This window comes from Pararge aegeria, chromosome 14 (genome assembly GCF_905163445.1).
Source record: "Pararge aegeria chromosome 14, ilParAegt1.1, whole genome shotgun sequence".
NCBI classification, from domain to species: Eukaryota; Metazoa; Arthropoda; class Insecta; order Lepidoptera; family Nymphalidae; genus Pararge; species Pararge aegeria.
The window spans coordinates 14,827,682-14,852,153 of NC_053193.1; the positions used below are offsets into that span (position 1 = coordinate 14,827,682).

Genomic DNA, 24,472 nt, shown 5'->3' on the forward strand with positions numbered 1-24,472 from the left:
TGCCCATTTTCCAGCTCCCGCAACAGATTAGCTATGGCATAATAATATTCACTGTCATCCGATTTCCTGCTTGCAAAATTGTAGCTCGAAACGGAAACCGTTAGTTTCCGAAAAGTTAGTTTTTAACTTGCAAGATTTGATTACAGACGTCTATCTGTCATCAAATCTTGCAAACAAAGACTGTTAATAAGATCTCGTAAAATATTTAATTGTGTCGCAAAATTTTTACATTTGTATTTCATTAAAATTATTAAAACATTATACTTTGTTTCAAACAAATAAAACTGTCCTGTTACAAAAATATCATTATAGATTATAAGTTGTGTTAATTTATCTCAATATCTGGATCGTCGATGTGAACGACCAAATATACGTTAAACACAAAATGATAACAACTATATTTACATTATTTAGTACAACCATATTGTTTGCAAATAAAGAATTATTAGTATTATATTATTGTTTATGTCTGAGAATGCCCGTAAATTTATGTGGCCACAGGCAGTCGTTCTAGCTTAGTGCGCACGGACCCTTACAATGATTGATAAAGACAAGTCAATTAGTATTTACACGATATGTTTTGCTTTAAAAAAAAAACATAAAAAAATATAGAACTCACAATTAAGTTAAGATTTTTCCGTTTAGTAAAAAACGCACGTTCCTTTAACAATTTAAGTTTACGCACTGATATTATAGGCGGGTTTACATTAAGACAGTGGTGTTATAGTATTCATATTCTATATCTCGGTCGAATTAGAATCAAATATTTTATAATTTACAATAGCAACATACTAATAATATATACAGAGATAGGAAGTCTCGCTTAACTTTATACGCCTTTGATATCGATGAATTCGTATGACGTAACATTTTATAGTTCTCGCAGATTTAAATTAAGTTCAACTGAGCTACAACATTCGTTAAAGCAACAAATTAAAAAAGCAAGTTTATTTTCGCTGGAAGGCAACCACGGCGTTTAGAGCAGGCTCTAACGCCAACCAGTCTTAAGCTAAACCTTATTTTGTTTAAGATTAAGTTACAGTAAAATCTGGCTAAGTTTGTGTAAGGAACATTCATGAGTATATTTTTGAACTATACAGGAGTGTTTCATATTGCACCTTGGTAATCATGTGCAAGTTCCAACTTGCACTTAGCCGGTCTTTATTTTAAAGCGGTGATAGCGGAGGTAGGAGCTTGACCTCACTTTCGGGGGGCCGAGTTCGAATACCAGAAAGCACTTTTAACTTTTCTTAGCTATGTGCGTTTTAAGTAATTCAAAAACACTTGCTTCAACGGTGAAGGAAAACATCGTGAGGAAACCTGCATGCCTGAGAGTTCGATATAATGTTCTCAAAGGTGTGTGGAGTCCACCGATCCGCACTGAGCCAGCGTGGTGGACTTAACCCTTTTCAGTGTGGGAGTGGGTGGTGCTCTGTAGTGGGTCGGTAATGGGTTGATGTGATGATGATGATGAAGTTTTATGTTCATTTATTTTTTTGAACCTCATAAGGTTCTGATCTTCAGATATAGAGGACAGAACTCCACAAATAACATCAGTACCGACTTTCTCGTATCATTTTAACCGATTCTGACTGTCGGATATACATTTTATAAACCTTGAGCCGTACTAAGAAACGTTGTATAGCTGGAGATTAGAATTATTTCTCCATATCAGTTCTCAATAACTTGATATTCGAAAGAAGAGAAAACATTGTGTAACTAATAACTATACCTACAACCTCTTTTTAACTGTTAATAGAAAGGGCTGAGGTTTTAGTGATTCAATTTGCACCCGTCAGTATTTTCAAAATGCAAATTCGAGTGTGTAGGACTACATATTTGCGTCTTTTGCAGACTTTCACAAAATAATAACAAAAAATAATTATTTAATTAAAATAAGTAATTGATACTACAAAATAAAGTCATAATTTTATTTTGTAGAACCTACTTCACTTCCTTGTTTGGATCAGGTCACCTTAAAAGAGATTACGATAATAATATTTAAACTAGGGATGAATATCTGTATAAATTAGTAATATAACAAATTAAAAACGAAGATAATACTCAGTAATATATCTATATATATAAAAGAAAGTCGTGTTAGTTACTTCACTTATAACTCAAGAACGGCTGAACCGATTTAGCTGAAAATTGGCAGGGAGGTAGTTTAGAGCCAGGAGAAGGACATAGGATACTTTTTATCCCGTTCGACATCATTCCCGTGTGACTTGACATGTAACGTCAGTCACTATAAAACGTGGTATAACAAAAAAGAATCAGACTTGGAATAACAAAATTGACGTATAATGACAGCTATGTAATGACGTATGGATGACTATTTGATATTTGTAAGAAATCAATAATATAACTATTTCTATTAAATAAATAATTAACATTATTGCCCAATTGCCCATTCGTATAAACAGTGAAGTGAACTATAAAACTCGGTATGGTTAAAAATTTAAGTTTTTAGGTGAAGTGAAGTTTAATTAATAATGCCGCGACCAAGACGATCGAATCTTTCCCGACAAAGCCGTGATGCAAGAAGAATACGAAATACTGCAAATGAAAGGACTGAAGAAGAACAAGAAATTGCACGTGAACAGCGCCGCGATAGTATGGCTCGACTTCGTGCTTCTCAATCACGAGAGCAAAGTGAAGCAGCCCGTGAAACAGCTCGGTTGGCAATGCAGAATCGTCGAGCGAACAACAGAGGTCAACAAATAGATAATTTGCGACGCAGAACAAGATATTTATCAAGTGCTGATTTGAATCGAGCAGCGTTTCAATACGATTGCAGCAATGATTACAGCTTGCATCCTAGCGTTTGCATTGGGCAAATGGACGTAGTTTGCGAGTATTGTGGTGCATTAAAGTTTTCCGGAGAAACGCCTGGATTATGCTGCCTTAATGGTAAAGTGAAATTGCCATTGTTGACTCCGCCACCTGAGCCATTGTATTCATTGCTTTGTGGCGAAACACAAGAATCACGCCACTTTCTTGCAAATACTCAAAAATACAATGGTTGTTTCCAGATGACGTCATTTGGGGCAGATATTATCGAAGAACGGGGATTTAATCCGACATTTAAGGTATTTATTTTTGTACTTATATAGAATGTAGTTAAAGAATAACTTACTTTATCTATTGGTACCTATGTAGTATATTTGCTAATTCTGAACTCTACTCTCCCACCGAAAAAAGTGTTTATAACCCAGTTAATACTGTCTGGTTTTTATTTTGTAGATACAAGGACAGATTCATCATCGAATTGGATCATTACTACCTTTCGAAGATACACAGAATAAATTTTTACAAATATATTTCATGGGCAACATGGAAGAACAACTTGATCGACGCCTAGAGATCAATGCAGGAATGAAGCGAGCAATTCTTCAAGACTTGCAGTGTCTGCTTCATGAACATCATGCGTTGGTCAGGTTGTTTAAGAGTGCTTTAGAGCGCATGCCAAGTGATGACTATAAAGTTGTTATCAAAGCAGATAAACGACCATCTGGAACACACGAAAGGACATTTAATGCTCCAACAGTAGACGAAGTTGCCATCCTGATTGTTGGTGAACAATTGGAAAAACGCGATATTGTGCTTACACGTCGCGATACTGGGCAACTGCAACAAATATCTGAAACTCATCGATCATATGACACATTGCAATACCCGCTGATGTTTTGGCAAGGAGAAGATGGATATTATTTTAATATTAAAATGAAAAATCCATTGAATGGTGAGTATCAGTATCATAATTTATTTCATTTATTTGTGAAAGACACTGATTTAAAATAATGCTTATTAAAAAAATGGTTAATGTCTGTATTGTTTGCCTTTAAAATTTGCCTTTGAAATGGTTAATTATCAAATTTTTAATTTCAGGTGAAGAAACTACAAAGAAAGTTAGCTCAATGAATTATTACGCATATCGTTTGATGATTCGTCAAAATGCTGACAACTATTTGCTGCGGTTTCGTCGATTGTTTCAGCAGTATTGCGTTGACATGTATGTAAAAATAGAAACGGAACGTTTAACATTCATTAGGTTGAACCAAGCCAAACTGCGTTCTGAGGAGTACATCCATTTACGTGATGCAGTTAATACTGAAGGAAATGCAGCTAATATTGGTCGATTAACTATTCTGCCGGCGACATACATTGGTAGTCCACGTCATATGCATGAATATGCACAAGATGCAATGACATATGTTCGTCATTACGGTCGGCCCGATCTCTTTATTACTTTTACCTGTAATCCAAAATGGATAGAAATTACTCAATTGCTGCTTCCCGGACAAACATCAAGTGATAGACACGACATCACAGCACGTATATTCAGGCAAAAAATTCGGTCCCTGATGAACTTTATTGTTAAACAACGCGTCTTTGGAGATACTCGATGCTGGATGTATTCAATCGAATGGCAAAAGCGAGGCCTGCCGCACGCACACATTCTTATTTGGTTAGTGGAAAGAATTCAGCCTGACCAAATAGATGATATCATATGTGCTGAGATTCCTGATTATGAAGTCGATCCAGACCTACATGATGTTGTTACTACTAATATGATTCATGGACCGTGTGGTGCCATCAATCCCCAATCACCTTGCATGGTCGATGGAAAGTGCTCTAAACGATATCCACGGAAATTAACGGCGGAGACTGTCACTGGCAATGATGGTTATCCGCTGTATCGGCGTCGATCACCAGATGACAACGGTCGAACTGTCACAACGAAAGTGAAAAGAATGGATTTCGTTGTCGACAACAGTTGGATTGTTCCATATTCGCCACTTATTTCTAAATCGTTCAAGACACATTGCAACGTTGAATACTGCAATTCAGTTAAGTCCATAAAATATATTTGCAAATATGTCACGAAAGGCAGTGATATGGCGGTTTTTGGATTGCAATCCTCGAATACCAACGATGAAATTTCACGCTATCAAGTTGGTCGTTATGTGAACTGTAATGAAGCGATTTGGCGTATATTCGCATTTCCCATTCACGAACGTCATCCTACTGTTACGCATTTGGCGGTGCATCTGGAGAATGGTCAACGAGTATATTTCACGGCTTCGAATGCTACGCAACGTGCTGAAACACCTCCAGCAACTACATTGACCAGTTTTTTTGCAATCTGCCAAAGCGATCAGTTTGCACGAACTTTGCTTTACTCGGAGATGCCACGTTATTATACTTGGAATGCTTCATCGAAGAATTTTCAAAGACGGAAGCAAGGCGATGCGGTTCCTGGGTATCCAGATGTGCGTTCTACTGATGCTCTTGGTCGTATGTATACAGTTCATCCAAAGAATAATGAATGTTTCTATTTGCGGTTGTTGCTGGTAAATGTGCGTGGGCCAACGTCATTTGAGTCACTACGAACTGTTAATGGTGTAATATTCCCAACATATCGTGCTGCATGTGAAGAATTGAAGTTATTAGAAAACGATAGTCATTGGGATACGACAATCGCTGAAGCCATTATCTGTGCATCTCCAAGTCAGATACGCACATTATTCGCTATCATAATTTCGACATGTTTTCCATCAAACCCATGTAACCTGTGGCACAAATACAAGGATAATATGTCAGAAGATATTTTACATCAAATTCGTGTCAGTTCCAGAAATCACGATATTGAGATGAATGAGGAGATACATAATCGTGCTTTACTCTTGATCGAAGATATGTGTTACCTCATGTGCGGTAATTTATTAATCAGGTTAGGAATGCCAGCACCATATCGTGAAATGAATGACGCATTTAATCGAGAATTGGAACGGGAACGTGAATATGATCACCAGGAATTAGATTTAGTAGTTCAAACGAATGTACCCCTGTTGAATTACCAACAAAAGAAAGTTTATGATACTTTAATGAAGGCAATCGATGATGAAAATGGTGGTTTATATTTCCTAGATGCCCCTGGTGGAACTGGCAAGACATTCCTCATGTCATTAGTTTTAGCAACTGTTCGGGCGAGATCTAACATAGCGGTTGCAGTTGCTTCTTCTGGAATAGCAGCCACATTGTTAGAAGGATGCCGTACGGCTCATTCAGCATTCAAATTACCGTTAAATCTTCAAACTATTGAAGAACCAACGTGTAATATTGCAAAACACTCAGCAATGGCCAAAGTTTTAGCGGTATCGAAAATCATCATCTGGGACGAATGCACAATGGCGCATAAACGTGCATTAGAAGCACTTAACCGAACATTAAAAGATTTACGCAATGACTCGAGATGTTTTGGAGGAGCAATGATTTTACTTTCTGGTGATTTCCGCCAAATACTGCCAGTAATTCCAAGATCTACGGCTGCCGACGAAATAAACGCTTGCCTCAAATCGTCAAATCTATGGCGCCATGTGAAGAAACTGCAACTGACAACAAACATGAGAGTTGCATTGCTTAATGATACATCTGCTGAAGATTTCTCGGAGCAATTGCTGACTATCGGTAATGGTCAAGTACCTGTCGATGAATCGAGCGGATTAATATCATTTCCAAATAATTTCTGTAATTTTGTCTCATCAAAAGACGAACTTATCAACAATGTATTTCCAGAAATTATTTCTAACTACAAAAATTATGAATGGATGAGTGAGCGAGCAATTTTAGCGGCTAAGAATAAAGATGTAGATGACCTAAACAACATAATTCAAAATAAGATCATTGGAACAATGCATTCATTCAAATCTATTGACTGCGTCACAAATGAAGATGAAGCCACCAACTATCCAATTGAATTTTTAAACTCTTTGGTCGTGCCTGGCTTACCACCGCACAATTTACGCCTAAAGGTTGGCTCCGTAGTAATCATGCTTCGAAACATAAACCAACCAAAACTGTGCAACGGTACGCGTTTGGTGGTTAGAAAATTGATGAACAATGTAATTTACGCTACGATAATGATAGGAAAATTCAAAGGTGAGCAAGTTCTCATTCCGAGGATACCGATGATCCCAACCGATATGCCGTTTGAATTTAAAAGACTTCAATTTCCGATACGTCTTGCATTTGCCATGACCATCAACAAATCACAAGGCCAATCCTTAAAAGTTTGTGGTTTAAATCTAGAACATTCATGTTTTTCCCATGGTCAATTATACGTGGCATGTTCACGGGTCGGAAGACCATCTGCGTTGTTTGTTTTTGCGCCTGATAATAAAACAAAAAATGTCGTGTATCACAAGGTACTTAAATGAAGAGCAACCTATGTACTAAAATACAGAAATAATTATGAATGATTGATGTAGAAATTTAATTTTTTTTGTATTTTTTCCAATAAAAAAAAAATCTGCTTATTTATTGACATTAAGGCGGAACAAAGTTCGCCGGGTCAGCTAGTTTATAATATAAATAGTATTTTTTATTATGTCATAAAATTTTAATTTTTGTTAGAGGTATCGTGTCATTTTTTTCTACTAAGAAAGCTTCCAGAATTTTTTATTGAATCATGTAAAATGGACTGCCATTAAAAAATGCTTATTGAGCAGCACTCAGCCCTTTAAAAAGTTTTACTACTATCAAGTACAATTTATTTTTATTACATTTTTAACTTATTATAACTTATTATTATATTTGAGTGCAAAGATTTTACTGTAAAAGTAGTTTTATAAATTTAAAATGCATATAAAAATTTTCGGAACCGACAGAATTTTAACCTGCGACTCTGGCAATTCTTCCAAATGTAGGTAAAAACACTAATAAAAATTATAAAAAAAAAAATATACAAGTAATACTTGTATAGTAAAATCTTTGAACTCAAATATCGGCGCCATACATCACTTAATGTAGCACCGGTGTTAAGTGTACATGTTTTGCTGTTACAAATTATTTGGCTTACTTAGTTGCGAACTGGAATGAGGTTACTGTCGATAAATCATTAAATACTGCGAATTCTATCACTCACATATACACTTTTACAATGTACCGTATATTTTTCCTTGTGATATTTAAGAACAAAGATTTTTATTTGCTTGTTCTAGCTTTAAATTTTTATTTTGTAAGCTTAGACGTAATTTAATGTTGGACAGTTGAAAAAATGACTCCTTGATAGACTGTTATTGAATGAACTTTTAAATAGCGTTGAGTTTACGACTAATTTATTTTTATTGTTTATTTTCTCTACTACTGAATGATTTAACGATAACAACTATTTCATTTGGTCAACTTAAAAAATAAAAATAATTTTGCACTAAATTATACTTCAAACAGTTTGTCATTCTCCAGACAGATTTTCCAACACACACACACACACTCATACACACGCACACTCACACACACAGAATTAAGAACATACAGAATCCGTGTATATGACTTATTTAATGGACAATCAACAGGTTACAATAACTCTTATAAAACTAAACAAAAAATGAAAAAGCATATAAATGTAGTATTGTAGACATATTTGTATTATATTGAAGCCTAACGTGTAACTCCTAAACGTGTACCATAAAATGAGGAAAATGGATTGAGTTGATGTTGAAAAAGAGCAAATGCCGGCTTCTTCTCGGTAGAATATTCCATCCGAACCGGTGTAGAGTCACTACAAACAGACGGACTTGACGTTTCAAAAGTGCTTATATTTGGCCTACTTGAAATAAATGAATTTAGTATTTTCAATTTTTGAATTTTGGGAACAGTTTGTGAGCTAGCAACATTTCGCGGGTGTGAATTGAGACGTGCTCGGAACGTCTTTGGACACAATGCATTGCATGCAATAATAGCTGAATGTGGATTCTGTATGTTCATAATTCTGTGCAGGACCTGTTCCTTGCTTGCCCTGCTCAGTGTTGCTCTGTTTATAGGTATATGTTGGGTCCGCCAATTAAAAAAAAAAAAAAGTTTGAAAAGAGAGCATCAAAGCCGAGCATTACTATATCAGGATTATACAATTATAAAACAATTATAGTATGATCATGATATTGTCATACCATTTGTTTCAATATTAAGTCGTAATGTATCTTGTATGTTTGTAAATGCGCTATTTCGATAAGTAGATATAGAAGTATTTGTTTTTGTAATAAAAGAATTTTAAGAAATTATTTTTGTGGTTTTATTTTGATGAGTAAGATATACTTTTTCTTTTTAACAGGCTAACTAATAAGGTGTTTGGCCATATATATTAAAATACGCGTATGCAAGATTCAAAATTCATTTATTTCAAGTAGGCCCAGTTTATAAGCACTTTTGAAACGTCAAGTCAGTCTGTTTGTAGTGACTACCACCGGTTCGGAAGGCATATTACACCGAGAAAGCGGTAAGGTAAAACGTCAGGTATTGGGATATTCTCATTAGGTTAGGCAAAGGGTAGGTTACCCTTTGCAGAACATTTTAAGAAGTCAGTTTTCTCATTTTTATATTATGAAAATAGTCATTAAAATCCGCCAACCCGTAATGGAGCAGTGTGGTGGGTTTATGCTTTATCACTCTCCTCTGTAAGTGGAGGCCTGTGTCCACAAGTGAGGCATCAATAAGCTGAGGGATTACTAGCTTTGGTTATCTAAGACAATGAATAACAAAAGAAACTAAGATAGAATTAAGTATAATACATACGGCAGCCTTATCGCTTAGAAGCGATTTGTGCCACGCAAAACAACCTTAGAATCAGGACAACACGAGTGGAAACAGAATGTAGGTGGTGTATAAGCAAACAAACACAATATTTTAATTAATCCAAGTGAGATGTTGTCACTTCTAGAGTGCGCGTTGTTGGATGAATGGTTGATAACCAACCTTATAAAGAGCTCTCAGGCATGCAGGTCTCCTTAAGATGTTTTTCTACAACGCTAAATCAAATTATATTAAACTAGTTGTTGCCCGCAATATTAACATAATATGGTCTAACATTTAAATAAATAAATAAAGTATCCAAACAAACTTATGTACTCTGTATGTAGTTTGTACCTACATCTTGTAAATCATCAGACAATCCGAGCTGAACTCGCATATCTACTTACTATCTTAATATATATAATTCTCCTGTACGTGTGCTGTCACCTAACTCGCCATAAACGACTGGACCGATTTGAATGAAATTTTGTGTATATATTTCAATGTATTCCTTAAAAACAAAATTTCTTCCGATAGTTTACATTACTACTACTAAGTATAAAACATTTTCCGTGACAGCCATACTTAGCCAAATTTCGCAATTTTGAACTTTATGAAAAAAGCCAAAAAAATGCCACATTAGTTCGGTGGTAGGTAGGAACTTCTACAAGACTGATTTTCGAAATACCGCCCGCTAAAATGCCATTCGAAGCCTTTCCCACACCTGATACTACGCCACTGGTCGGGGTTCTAGAGTGTGACATCTCCCTGACAAATCTCATGAATACTTACGCAGGTACCTGCAACCTAAATCGAAAGACAAGCGCAGATAGCTTCAGATTACCATGATATTTACCCAATAAGAATATCTCATAGGTTTATCTTCGCGCGGTAATATCGTAACTTGTCCTTCGCGAAATAGGTACCTTAGGGCAGAATATGTAACTACTGTTAGGATTTAAATTTAACTAGCATTATAATTTCCACATTTTTAATTTAATCTTATTTTTGAACGAGATGATCGGTTGTCATTCTCCGATTGGTTAACGCCGGTAGATGCATAACGGCGGGAACCAATCAAATTGCTTAGATCCTGGACGGCTATGAGTTGTAAAACAATAAGTTCATATTGTCATAGTTTATAAAGTAAATTAATAAAATGATATTTGTATGGTATGTTTATTTGCGTCTTTTCGTGGCCTCATCGCTATCAATACTACAGTTCTAATATTACGAGTACTCGTAAGTGGGTTAATAAGTTTGAACCAGGTCTTCATTTGTATTTGACAACCTCCGTGGCACAGTGGTCTTATGCATGGAGGGGGAGGTCCCGGGTTCAATCAGGAGAGGGGTAATTTGGGAATTTATAATTTCAAAATTTTATCTCGTCTGAATGCGGCCGTGGCTATCACCCTTTACTTTTTTTTGCGTGGTGGAAAAGCTTTATTACTACCTCCGACCCTTTGAAAGGACGGAGGTTATGTGGGACACCCCCTCTAAAGGGGGTATACCCAAACTAAAGACCACCATGGCATGTCTCTCTGGCTTTGTTAGATGCCCGGGGAAAACCGTTGTATACCTCCCGGACGTCTACCAACAACCCCAACCGATTGTTGGGGCTCCCGCGCTATTGAGGAGGGGATCAGGACAGCTTGAACCCCCCCCCCCCTCAGAAGCTTGCGTAGTGACGGGTAGCTATCCCAATAGCTACCCGCCGCCTTCCAAGAAAAGCTGGCGAGGACTCGTTATCACCCTACTGACAAATTCGTGCTGCGATTCGATGCGGCAATCGAAAGAAATCGATTAGGGGTTTGCATTCGTTTATAGCCGATGGTTTTCCAATTACCATCAGGTATCCTACATACTTGTTCTGCCAAGGTAAAAAAATAAAGGTATGAAAAAAGCAACTTCTTTGTCCAACTTACCGTGTTTACTACGTGGAGGAGAAAATTGGGAACCTACGCCCAGCAAGAATGTTAAATCTGTTTTAATTTTGAAGATTCCTATTAGAAGCAAGTATGTTAGGGTAAGAGAGCTGCCAAACATGAAAACTATCTATAGCTTCCGCACGTTCGCAAAACTCGGCGGATTGGTATAATTTTTTTACACATATTTTCTATTTTTAATAGGAGTGTTTCTAACTCGTGTTTGTGAATCGTTATTTCCACGGGCACGGGAAATAATAAACAGTGGGTTTTGGTATCGTAAAACATCGGCAGCACCTTTAATCTATCAGAAAAGTGATAAAGATCAGCTATTTCCAAATATATCAATGTAGAAATTATTGCACTTAGAAATTCGGAGCACCTGTCAATTTAAATACCGATTTGAATTTTTTATATGTTGCATAAAACGGCCGCACCGCGCTACTCGTTATAGGATTCTTCTTATGCACAAAACTATTAATTTAATTTACTTAATATTTTTCTATTAATTTAAATATTTTCTTTACCAACAAATAGCAGACATAGGATAGATAAACTGGATCGCTGTTGTGCCTACGGGAAAGAATGCACTGTGTATAAGACTTATCCATAGAGAAAAGTTGCCGGGTACTGTTAGTTCATTTATAAATTGCCGGTATCGACTCCAAGTGCACAGTTAATTCGACTTACCTATACTAGGTATCGTCATTACCACATAACGAATGGAACTTTATTCGTTCAAATTATATACTCAACACATAGACGGGCGCGGCCGATATGAAATTTAAACTAGTTCGCACACATGGTATGGCAACTATACCTATATCGAAAGTAGGAGTGACTTCACACATATTCTGTATGCGTCAATCGATCATTTTTTTTAAACAATCGAACGCATTTTTTATAATAATCGAACAATAATTTTGTCGACCTCCGTGGCGTTGCGATGAGCGCTGTGGTTCTAAGTGGAAGGTCCCGGGTACGCACTGCCGGGCCAATTTATATTGTCAAAATTTTTTCCGATATAGTCTGGTGGGTGGCTTTAGCAGTGGCCAGTTACAACCCTACTTGCGTTTCGGTACGATGTCACGTAGAACCCAATTAGGGATATGGGTTTTAATAAGACTGGGATGGTAACCTGTAAGGGGGTATCCAGGTTACATCCCGTTACAATCTTAGACTGGATTATTTACCCACCACCGTCAATTCAAGCCATCCCCAGTCAAGGGATAACTTGTAGTGGAACAAAAAGAACACAGTAACTGATAGGACCTATCAAATGTCATAGCGCGAAAGAAACTGCATAACTTTTCCGACAAAAACAAAATGCAAAAGAAGAACAAGAACTATTCAGACTTTAGAGTGGTCCAGAGATCGCCTTGGCTGGCTGACTGCAAACTTGCGAGTTGGCGCTCTTAAATAGAAAAAAATTGTATCTACTGCACCTATTAACTGCATGTGTAATCAAATAAAAAAAAGGAATTAAAATACAATTAACAGTGGACCTGTGAAAAGGCCTTACCAAAATTAAGCTAAAACAAAGATTGAATTAAGGATTACTTATGCGGGATAAGGTCCACGAACTTTATAGCTTAGGTATAAGTGCAGACTGTGGCCTATTAACAAAAAGTACCGCGATCGTGTCGCGACTTGTGTTACTATTATATTTCCTGCTAGTATGCACATATTGACTACTGATGTTGATATTGTAACGAGTAAAATGGATGCGACGCGAATATGTGTAGACGCTCCCTAACAAAACCTAGGTATTTAATGTGACCTACATTTGCGTTCCCTCTGTCTTAACGCGACGCATGCAACCTGCCCTAGCGTTGCGTACCTACGCTTGATAAGAACTATTTTATTTATTCATAGTACGAGTAGGTATACATGTTGAGGAACTAGCATAACTGAGAGTTCCCCATAATGTTCCCAAAGGTGCGTGAAGTCTTCCAATTCGCACTTGACCAGCGGGGTGGACTACGCTATAGCAATGTGCAGGGCAGGGCTAGCACATACAGGAGAAAAAATTTATATCACCCGACCCTAAGGTCCCCAAGGTTTACAAGGGATATAATGAATGTGTCCACGTGCTAAAGCACGGGAACATGGACTATTTATAAGTTACAGTTAATATAATAAATCTACCTTCAACATATTAGCAGAACCCTACATTACTTCAGATAATAACAAGACACGTGATTGAGTTGTTATGTGATATACCTATCTGGACAGAACCCTTTCGCCAGGTGCATGGAATACTGCTAGAAAGTTGACAGTTCCTTCCGTTCATTGTTAACTATGTTGCTATTCATTAAAACATAACATAACTGTCACCAGTGGCGTGCACTTCATAGATGCACAAAAGTACTGACTACCCTAAAATATTTGTATAACTCATAAAGGATTTTTCCATTTTTTGCCATTTTCCTTCTTTATGCATACCCTGGTCAAAAACCCTGTGCACGCCACTGTCACTTGCTTCGATATTAGCAAATCCTTAGCTTTTCATTCTAATTAAGGCGGGTTTTTAAAATTTTAAATCCTTCCGCATAATGGTATTTTGTCATTTATTTTGTGCTTACTTAAGAAAAAATATGTGGCGGGTTTTTTAAATTTTGAGACCCGCATATGGGTATTTCGTCTTTTATTTTTTGGTTAATTAAAAAAAATACGTTTGCCTATTTGCGTTATCTATGTACCTTATTTGGGTGTGCTTTCGGGCGTTCTGAGAAAAGTCGTAGCAATGTTAGGATTAATAATATGCATTGTCACCCATCCACTCGGGTGAATGTTACTTAACCAGTGCAACCATAATTTGACCTCATAGAGGTAGGGAATGTGGTCCCTAAACAGAATTAATATTTATACTGTTTATTTGTACACCACTCAGAAAAACGAGAAAAAAAAGAACAAACACATGAAGAATGAACACGTTTCCACGCCACCTATGAGGTAGTGCACTTAACGAACTTTTATAACTTTTTGAATAGTTATATCTCAGAAACGGAGGCTCGTAGGAAGAAAAGTATTGATACATTTTTATTGATAATTTTATGATCTACAATTTTTGTCTCAGTTACTTTTATGCTAAAACTTACAAGTTTTGCTGAAAATCGTGAAACTCATCTAGATCTTTGACCTTGAATAAAAAAAATCCATACACGGGAATGTTGGAAAACTTTTAAAAATTATTTATAATTATGTTTTGAACAATTCAATACGAGTGATATAAAATAATTTGGGTATGCAGTGCTTTTGTGCATGTATGAAGTGCACGCCACTGCTACCAAGTACTAAAACGTACGTCTACGTAGCCTGCATTATGCATGTTTACCACGTTTACAAAAGGCACCAGTTTTATTAAAATTCAAAAATTCAAAATTCATAATTCATTTATTGAAATAAATGAATTATGAATTTAGGTAGGCCTAATATAAACAATTTTGAAATGTCAAGTCTGTCTGTTTGTAGTGACTCTACCACGGGTTCGGAAGGCAGATTCTACATTACCATTTTATCATCCCCACTCTTAAGTAGTATGTAAATTTTTGGTTAGGATATCTCTACGGGCTACTAAGTTTACAAATAGATCGCCATACGTTGCACTAACTACCAATTTATTACATGAAAAAAGGATACATGTCACTTCTAACACCTTCGAATCGTGTCCTAACGGATACGAATTTATTTGGCTAAGCTCTCTTTGCACTACATTAGTCCTAGATAGGTTTATAAGGCCTAATTGGCCTGTCAAACATTCGTCACCTTGGACTAGTGTAATATCCTGTAGTTTAACTTATCTAGATTGCCTATATTAGTGTATATATCTATATAAATCAATTAAATTGAAGAGTTTACCGCTGATTTCGAAATAACTGTAGTTTATTTAGCTCATGACTACTGTAAACTGTGTACTGTTGGGTGTTTATGCGAAATAAGACCGCATTACTCTTTGGACAGAATACAGATATAGACAGCATACAGAAACCGTGTACACTTATAATATTGAAGCATCAAAAACCATTTTACTTTAGTAGTGTTTCTCGAACAAGTGGTCACTCACTTCATTCCAATAACCAGTTGACAGTAATTTTATTTTACCTCTAATGTTCTAAACGTTCCCCGTAAAATAGGTAAAATGGGTGAAACAGGAAAAGTCTGTGAGCAACAATCCGCGGGTTTGAAGTGAGACGTGCACGCTGCGTTTTTACTGTTTTCGGACACAATGCACTGCATGCAATAATGGCTGAATAAGGGTTCTGTATGTTCTAAATTCTTTGAACTCTTTGATAGTTTGGTTTCGTCTGGCTCAAGCATATGATACTTATTAATATTGTAAATGCGTAATTGTGCTTGTTTGTATGTCTTACGCCCTAACTAAGCAATTGATCAACTTCGTTTTTGGCATAGAAGTTGTTGAAAAGACGGAGAGAAACATAGGCTACTTTTTATGTCTGGATAACAAATGGTTCCCACGGGATTTGTAAAAAAAACTGTTATATAACAACGCAGACAACAGCTAGTATTAAAAAAACTTAACTAATATGTCCAACTGTGGATCATGATGTCTTGAGTTTGTGGTCAGGTCAGGATATAAATTGTTAGGTTTTCTGTTAGAAATGATAATAAATAAATAAATAAATTTACTACGACAATACACACATCGCCATCTAGCCCCAAAGTAAGCGTAGCTTGTGTTATGGGTACTAAGATAGCTGCTGTTAATATTTTTATGAATATAATACATCAATACTTATAAAAAAAAATATACTACGACAATACACACATCGCCATCTTGCCCCAAAGTAAGCGTAGCTTGTGTTATGGGTACTGAGATCGCTGATGAATATTTTTTAATGAATATTATACACATAAATACTTATAATATACAGATAAACACCCAGACACTGAAAAACATTCATGTTCATCACACAAACACTATCCAGTTGTGGGAATCGAACCCACGGCCTTGGACTCAGAAAGCAGAGTCGCTGCCCACTGCGCCACTCGGCCGTCATACCAGCGACCACTCGGGATTTGCGCAATTTTGTTTTATCAACTCTGTCCCTCGAAGAGTACGTTAACATCGTGATGAACATCGTTAACATTCTACCTACCTGTGGCAGAACAGAATACAGTTGTCAACACCTCTCCTCCCGCGGGTGTCGTACGAGGAGACTACGGGAATATCACGGAGAACGGGCATCAGCATCCTCTATGCTCCTACTACCTTCTACTGTGGTCACCAACCCGTCTGCCCAGCGTGGTGATTATGAGGAAACCCTGTTATTGGGTGAGGGTTAGGCTATTTATTGATTATAAATGTTCTATTTCAGAGCAGCATTACGTTCAGGTGACGAGAAACTTCTCTGAAGATATGTCAGGATGCTCAGGGAGGCTGACAGACTTGGATATTTAAAAGGGATTTCAATCTTACCATATTGAATTGGCAGGTTTGCGTCGGCCTTAGTGACGTTAGTAATTAAAAAAATAGCGTCAAATAACCAATTCTATGTTTAACTTATTGCACTCGATTACTGACCTATATTAGATTTCAACGCGCGCATTACTTAAGCTATTTTTTTTTATAATAATGTGTTATTAGAGATTATTGAGCAAAAATCGAAAATATTAATAGACTTTGCTTAGAATAGACCAATTAGAACCATGGATTCATAAAGTAGTTAGGATTTTTCATAAGCAAGGCCTCTTAGTACTATTTCCTTTACACATAAGGACACCAACGGATACAATATAATAATAATAATAATAATAAATATATTACGACAATACACACATCGCCATCTAGCCCCAAAGTAAGCGTAGCTTGTGTTATGGGTACTAAAATGACTGTTGAATATTTTTATAAATAAAATACATAAATACTTAGAATATACATATAAACACCCAGACACTGAAAAACATTCATGCTCATCACACGAACATTTTCCAGTTGTGGGAATCGAACCCACGGCCTTGGACTCAGAAAGCAGGATCGCTGCAAACTGCGCCAATCGGCCGTCAAAATATAAAAATAAAATGGTGATATGGCAGAAGCGGCGATTGCCTAGTGGTTAGGACTTCACTTTCGGGGGGTCGAGTTGGAATCCCAGCGCTCACCTCTAACTTTTCTAACGCACTTAGCGTATTAAGCAATTAAAATATCACTTGGTTTAACGGTAAAGGAAAACATCGTTAGGAAACCCGCATGCAAATTGTACTCTCTTGCTCTATGTTTAAATCTCTGTAACTACTTTTTTTCTTTGGTGTACAATAGTAAAGTGAATTCATCATTCATGCCTGAGAGTTCTCCATAATGTTCTCAAAGGCGTGTGAAGCCCACCGATCAGCACTGGGTCAGAGTGGTTGACGGCCTAACCCTTCTCATGGTGGTCGGAGATCCGTGCCCTATAGGCCGATAATAGTTTGTTAAGATGATGAGATTGCGCAAAATTCGCAAATATTAATCCTTATGTATCTCTTTAATATTTAGATAAGACCCACTAGGACTATAGATTCATAAGGTAGCTAAGAATTTTCATAAGCAAGGCGTCTCAATACTATTTCCTATATATGTAAAGACAAGAACTGGCACAATATTACAAAATGCACCCCTAATCCATATATTACTTTCATGCGAGGGCCGCGCACTCAGCGCAGGGCCAGTGCGCGTATCCTTGGTTGCGAAATTGTATCAAATGTCCACTCCCGCGCAGATATATACCTGCCGAGGGCCTAAGATGCCATAGTGTTTCAGACCTACGACCGCACGCGACAGACATGTACGCCAAGGTATCGGTATCACTATTTTTAATCATAATAATATTTTTAAAGAAAATAATTCCATTTTCATTTAATACCTTTCGTAGTAGACCGAAGTGATATATTGTTTTATTGTTTTAGTTAATAACCATTTCATTGGCATATACTTATAATAATATAACAAAAGTATTACTTTTTTCTTAAATAAAAAAATACTGCAAAATGAAATACTTTTTCTATAATACGATACGAAGTATTACAGTCCCGTAAACCTTAATATAAAAAAAAATCAAAGTTCTTTACGATATTTTATATTCCAAATTTAAAGCCAGTTAAGCTAATTTTAGTTGTGTTAACAAGATAGTCTGCAGGTAGCTGGGGTCACCAGGTACTGGAATCACGATTCCACAACGGAAAACGCATAGTTGATAGACTCCTAACTCGGTGGTCAGACGGCATCAAAAAATCGCAAAAACCGCATGACATAGCCCAGCACAGTGAAATTTGGAAATCCCTACGAATGTCCAGCAATACACGTCCCTCTGACGAAATGATACCTAATATGAACAGGATAGTTATCCGCTACACCGATGAATATGTCTTTGTCAACTTATGGTCTTTAAAAAACTGCGAGGGGCTCTACGAAACTGCAATTTTTATGATCATTTTAGCGTATTGGGTACCTTAATTTTACCTACAAATATTACTGTATTTACTGCAGTCGTCATATATTGCCATATATAATGTACTTATTCTCCTTTCATCCTCTCCAACTCTCGCTGCCTAGGGTCGCTGGAATAGATCTCTTATATAGATAATAGATTCCTTGTCCACCTCTAACATGTTAACGATTATTATGGTAAAACACTTTTATGGTAATAAAATTTCCATGGTCTAGTTATTCATTGTATGCTGCGCGTGCGCCGCGGCGGCGGCGGCACCTGGCCTGCTGGACTACGGCTACTCGGCCCCGATCTCACACTCGGTGGTCTCGGCACCAGTGGCTGTTGCCGCGCCCGTGTACAAAACCTACGCAGCGCCTGTAGTCAAGACCATCGCTGCTCCAGTAAGTGACCCCCAACTTACTTCTTTGGTAAAATAATTAAACAATAAAGTTGAGTTTCTTAAAGTATGGTATGTATGGTATGGTATGGTACCAGTTTGGAATGGTACGTCACACAAGCAACTGAAAAAAACTAATATGTTTGTAAAGTTTTTGGTCAGTAAAGCATCTCGCAACCAGAACAACCATACAATACTATTGTGAAGTCAGTGGCGTGCACAGGGTTTTTGACCAGGGTATGCATAAAGAAGGAAAATGGCATAAAATGGAAAAATCCTTCCCCTTTCTGAGTAATAATTTTTTTTCAGGGTATGCAGTGCTTTCGTGCATGTATGGAGTGCACGCCACTGTGTGAAGTTGATTTTGGAACGCATCCTATATTTTTTTGAACGCATGCGCAATGTGTTGTCTCTGGGGAATTCGTTTGAAAAATATTCTAAGAATAAGTCTTCATTTTTTGAGGTTTTTTTAATCAATCTCATATCCACCGATACCAAGTTTTTCTAAGCTTGAAAAAATCGTTGATCTAGGACTGCTTAAAATTACATCAATACTTAGTTATCTGTCTGATATTTCGTACACAGGTAGTACACGCTGAACCTATCGACCCCAACCCTGCGTACAGCTACGCCTACGGGGTACAGGACCCCCACACTGGTGACCACAAGGACGCCCAAGAGACTTTACAGAACGGAGTAGTCCACGGCTCATACAGCTTAGTGGAGCCCGACGGCCACCTGAGGAAGGTCACATACACCGCTGACAAGATCAACGGTTTCAACGCTGTTGTTGAAAGGACTGGTGGCACTCACGCGGTAAGTGTGACAGTTTCTTGTAAGCCTAATTAAGGATGCTGTGTGAAACAAAAGAGCATCGTTGTTGAAGAAAGTAGCCCTTATTTAAGGCCAAACTCTCTCGAATTGTAGTACAATGCTCTAATTCGAGATTCAAATTATCTGCTATTCTCTCACAAGAGAAAGAAAAAAAATCCAAAAATCCTCGTTGGTTGTTGTATATTGTTGACTACTTATCACGATTTCATTCCTTCTTTTGTATTGACTGCTGAACCGAGCCATAAATTAAGTTAAAACTTGACCTGGCTTAGGATGGGTATAGTTCGATTCAAGCTTTATGTCGTCGCGGAAGATAGCTACGAGTTTAGTTTCGCGCAGGTAGTCTATTGTACTATCCCGCTGATTGGCTGATACCGAATATTGACTCCTGCGCATCGAAAAGCACGAAGTTTGAAAATAGTATCTATTGAACGAAGGTATTTTTACAGGCTCCCGTAGCGATAGCGCCTGCCCACGTGGTAGCTGCGCCCGCGCCCATCGCCATCGCAGCCCACGCGCCGCTATCCTTCGGCCACGGCTGGCACTAGTCACATCCTCTAACTCACTTCACTTGATGCACCGCTGACGGAGAAACGGCTGGACGGCAACCTTCACTTCGCGCGAACTGCAGACAAACGCTAGTTGAGTTAGCAAATGATAACTTGCATCAATTGTTGGCCACTTCTGGCAAAGGACTTTAGTGCAGCGAAGCAGAAGTATCCCGGCTGATAAGATACCCATGAGTTTTATATGGAAGAAAGCTTACAAAAAGCGTCGCTCCTAGTATTATTAATTTATGTTGCTGAATGAAGCGTTACTATATTGATATGGGATGTTCTATCAGCCGTTCGAAGAGGAAAAGCTATCGGAATGTATGTATTAGTTTCTGCAACCGTTTTCTGCTGTGTAGAAAAGGTTGGAAAGACGACGGTATTTCACTTTGGATTATTAATGGAAGGGATGTTTTTATTAGATGATGGTGTTTGGATTTTTGTGTTTTACGGTATGTGTTTGCCCAGTCAGCGATGCAACAAGGTTGATGACCTCGCCCGTGTGCCGAATGAATATGTCCTATTGTTTATTTATTTAGTTCTCCTTTGACTGTTGCTACGGACTTGATCTTGACGCGTTGTATTGCATACATGTAAATATAATGTGTACTTAGGTTTAAAAATAAAAAGCCATTTTTTACGATGACATTCGTTTCATTAATTTTTATTTCTAACATGGTCTTGTTAACTTATATTATTAATTACTATTCTTTAGCTTAAATTATATATAAATCGTTACAATCCAAACAATTACAAACTCTTATCTTTTGTTGGTAAAAATCGGTTGCTTTTGTTCTCGATTTGTAAGATCATTGTTTTAGGACCATGCACGTTGTCAATGTCACGTTGATATCCTAGTGTGTAGGACTTCGACTTCACTTTCCTGGGGGAGTTCGAATCCCAGCACGCACCTCCAACTTTTCTAAGTTGTGTGCGTTTAAGTAATTAAAATATCACTAGCTTCCACGGTGAAGGAAAACATCGTGAGGAAACCTACCTAAGAGTTCTCCATAAAGTTCTCAAAGGTGTGTAAAGTCCATCAATCCGCATTGGGCACCCCTTCTCATTGTGGGAGGAGGGAATGGGTTCATATGATGATGATGCACGTTGTAATAAATAATGTCACAATGTCTAATTTTGTGTCAACATAAGTGATATATAGACGATAACAATTTTATATTGACTCCAACGAACTAAAAGTTTGCGTGAATTGAGTAACAAACATCCACACTTTTCGGATATAATATTTGTAGGAAAAATATCTGATATTAACCAAATTCTAGTATAACTAGGAGCCAAGAGCAGTTAAATTTAAATAGTTTTTTAATAATTTAAATAGTTTTTTAATATCAGAACACTAACGATTGATTATTGTAGTTCAGTCAAACTGCTATATGCAAGTGGCATATATTACATTTAATCACATAATTGTCTATCGAATCAACTTGTATTTATAAACGCACCATTAAAGGAAAAATTGTCGCTCTTAAATAAAAGTAAGGTGGACATATTTGCACCCGAAGAATTAGGTTACTGCTTACCAATGCCTTAAAAAATGTGCACAAGTATTTTTATGCTTGTTGAGCAATATCTTAAATTCGTATGGATCTATAAATTCTAGAAATATCTACACGATATTTGGCGTGTTTGGACCATGATACATTGCTGCTCAATGTTAAGAAAAACTGGCTCGCCATTCGATATGTGACCTTAAATGGTGTTGGTAAAAGAATTAGGACATAGGTTAGTATCTACTTGTCGGACTCGTTAAATTGGACCAAGCCTAATTGTGCTATTTTTTGTTGTTGTTGTTTATAATTTTCTCTTGACGGTACTGATTAGTTTCAAATGCAAAACTTAGTTATGAGCGTGTCACAATAAAATAAAAATGTAACGAAACACAAATTATTTACAAATGCCCATATATGCCTATTTGTATTATGTATTTTCAAACAATATCTGTATACATCATGTAATACTTCATAATATCATAAATTTTTGTATTTGCCACACCCACACTCGTTTTTTCTCGCACGTCCGAAGGTTGGCTGGTAGAAAATGCTTTAAGTCCGCCTTTGTAAACCATATTCTTTTTGGTGTGCAATAAAGAGTTAAAAAAATATTCCGGCCGGTTTTTGACAGGATTTTTTTGTTTCACTACAAGTTATACCTTGGCAAAAAGCTTACCAATGGTGAGAATGATGCAGTATATGATGGTAGCAGGTTAGCCTGTAACGGGTACGGCAGTTGTTTTAAATTTGTACCGCTAACAGGTTTCCACGCGACATAAAAATTCAAAAAATTCTAAATTTCCCAAATGTTTTATTCATGTAGACCTTATTACAGGTACTTATGAAGCGTTCATAGGCCTCGGCCTCCCACCAAGCTGGACCAGAAGAAAATCAGAAATTATAACTTTCAAATCCTGCCATCGAAACCGGGACCTCCCACTCACCTTCTAACTTTACCGATTCGACAAAAATCCTATCGATAAAGACGTTTGCGGCACGTCTTTATCGATAGCGATTTAGCGTTCTGGTACGATGTCGCGTATCAAACTGATTAGGAGTATGCCACTCATAAGCCCTGCCAGGTTAGCCCGTTGCCATGAAAGCGGCAGGTGGGTGATATTGCAGTCAAGGGATAAAAGAAAATTAATGTGCACTCGAAATTAGGTCTCGTTCGGAAACCTACAACGCAATTGGTGCATTTTACTAGTATTTAGTTTAATTATCTTTAATTAATTCTATCATTGGGCAATGAACGTTGAAAATATCCACTTTTAAAGGAACTTGCAATCGGAATCTAATCGATGGTCCTATCGGCATAGACCGGTCGATCCAGTGCAAAATTTTTGTACCCACGGTATACGCATGTGCATTTAATTCTAACTTGTTTCCGATTTCGCGGTATAACACACATAATTACGAACATGCAGGATCCTCATTCAGCCATTATTGTCATTCTATTGCAGTGCATTGTGTCCAAAAACAGTGTAGAAGCCCTGTGCACATCTCATTTCACACCCGCAGAAAGTTGCTAGCTAACAAACTTTTCCCATTTTCTACATTTTATGTTTAGAACATTACGGCCGATTGGCGCAGTGAGCGACCCTGCTATCTGAGTCCAAGTCCGCGGGATCGATTCCCACATTTAGAAAATGTTTGTGTGATGAACATTAATGTTTTTTAGTGTCTGGGTATTTATTTGTATTGTATAAGTAATGTATATTATTCATAAAAAATATTTATTAGTTTTCTTAGTACCCATATCACAAGCTACGCATACTTTAGTGCTAGATGGCTATGTGTGTGTTGGCGTAGTTTATTCATTTATTTATTTATTTACTAGAGGTAAAATAATTACTTTCAGCTGCTAAATGAAGTGACTAACCGGCTATTCGTGACATACTACTAAAGTGGAGTGATTTTTAATGTTTCAATATTGGTCGTGTACACGGTTTTTGTACGTTATAACATTATGTTGATACTTGTAGTTTAACCTTCTGGTTTAAGCGTTGGTTAAAATGACAATTTATTTGTCAGACCTTATAGTCATAACAAGGATTATAATTCTAAAAACAAAACATTAAAAGTATTAAAATAATAATGATTTAACGCGTTCTTAGCCAAGTATGTTCACACAACTGTGTGTGAATTAATTGCACAGGATTTATTCTGAGGACAAGAAAATCTGAGGAAACGATAACAACTGTTATTTTTTAAGAGCGGCCTCAAGGAAGTCTCGGGGCTGAAGTATGGA

General features: G+C 37.1%; 1 protein-coding gene across 1 annotated transcript; it reads left to right on the plus strand.

The window, feature by feature from the left end:
* Positions 1 to 18,264: 18,264 nt before the first annotated feature.
* LOC120629490 (cuticle protein 7) lies at positions 18,265 to 21,209 on the plus strand. The gene is made up of 4 exons (XM_039898431.1): positions 18,265 to 18,293; positions 19,162 to 19,329; positions 19,911 to 20,141; positions 20,609 to 21,209. Exons 1-4 carry the CDS (start codon positions 18,282 to 18,284, stop codon positions 20,705 to 20,707), a joined length of 510 nt encoding a protein of 169 aa, XP_039754365.1. The 5' UTR covers positions 18,265 to 18,281; the 3' UTR covers positions 20,708 to 21,209.
* Positions 21,210 to 24,472: the final 3,263 nt, after the last annotated feature.

Coding starts and splice junctions, on each gene's coding strand:
- LOC120629490 (XM_039898431.1), top strand. Junction 19,330..19,910: donor TCAAGACCATCGCTGCTCCA/GTAAGTGACCCC, acceptor TTTCGTACACAG/GTAGTACACGCTGAACCTAT. Junction 20,142..20,608: donor GGACTGGTGGCACTCACGCG/GTAAGTGTGACA, acceptor GTATTTTTACAG/GCTCCCGTAGCGATAGCGCC.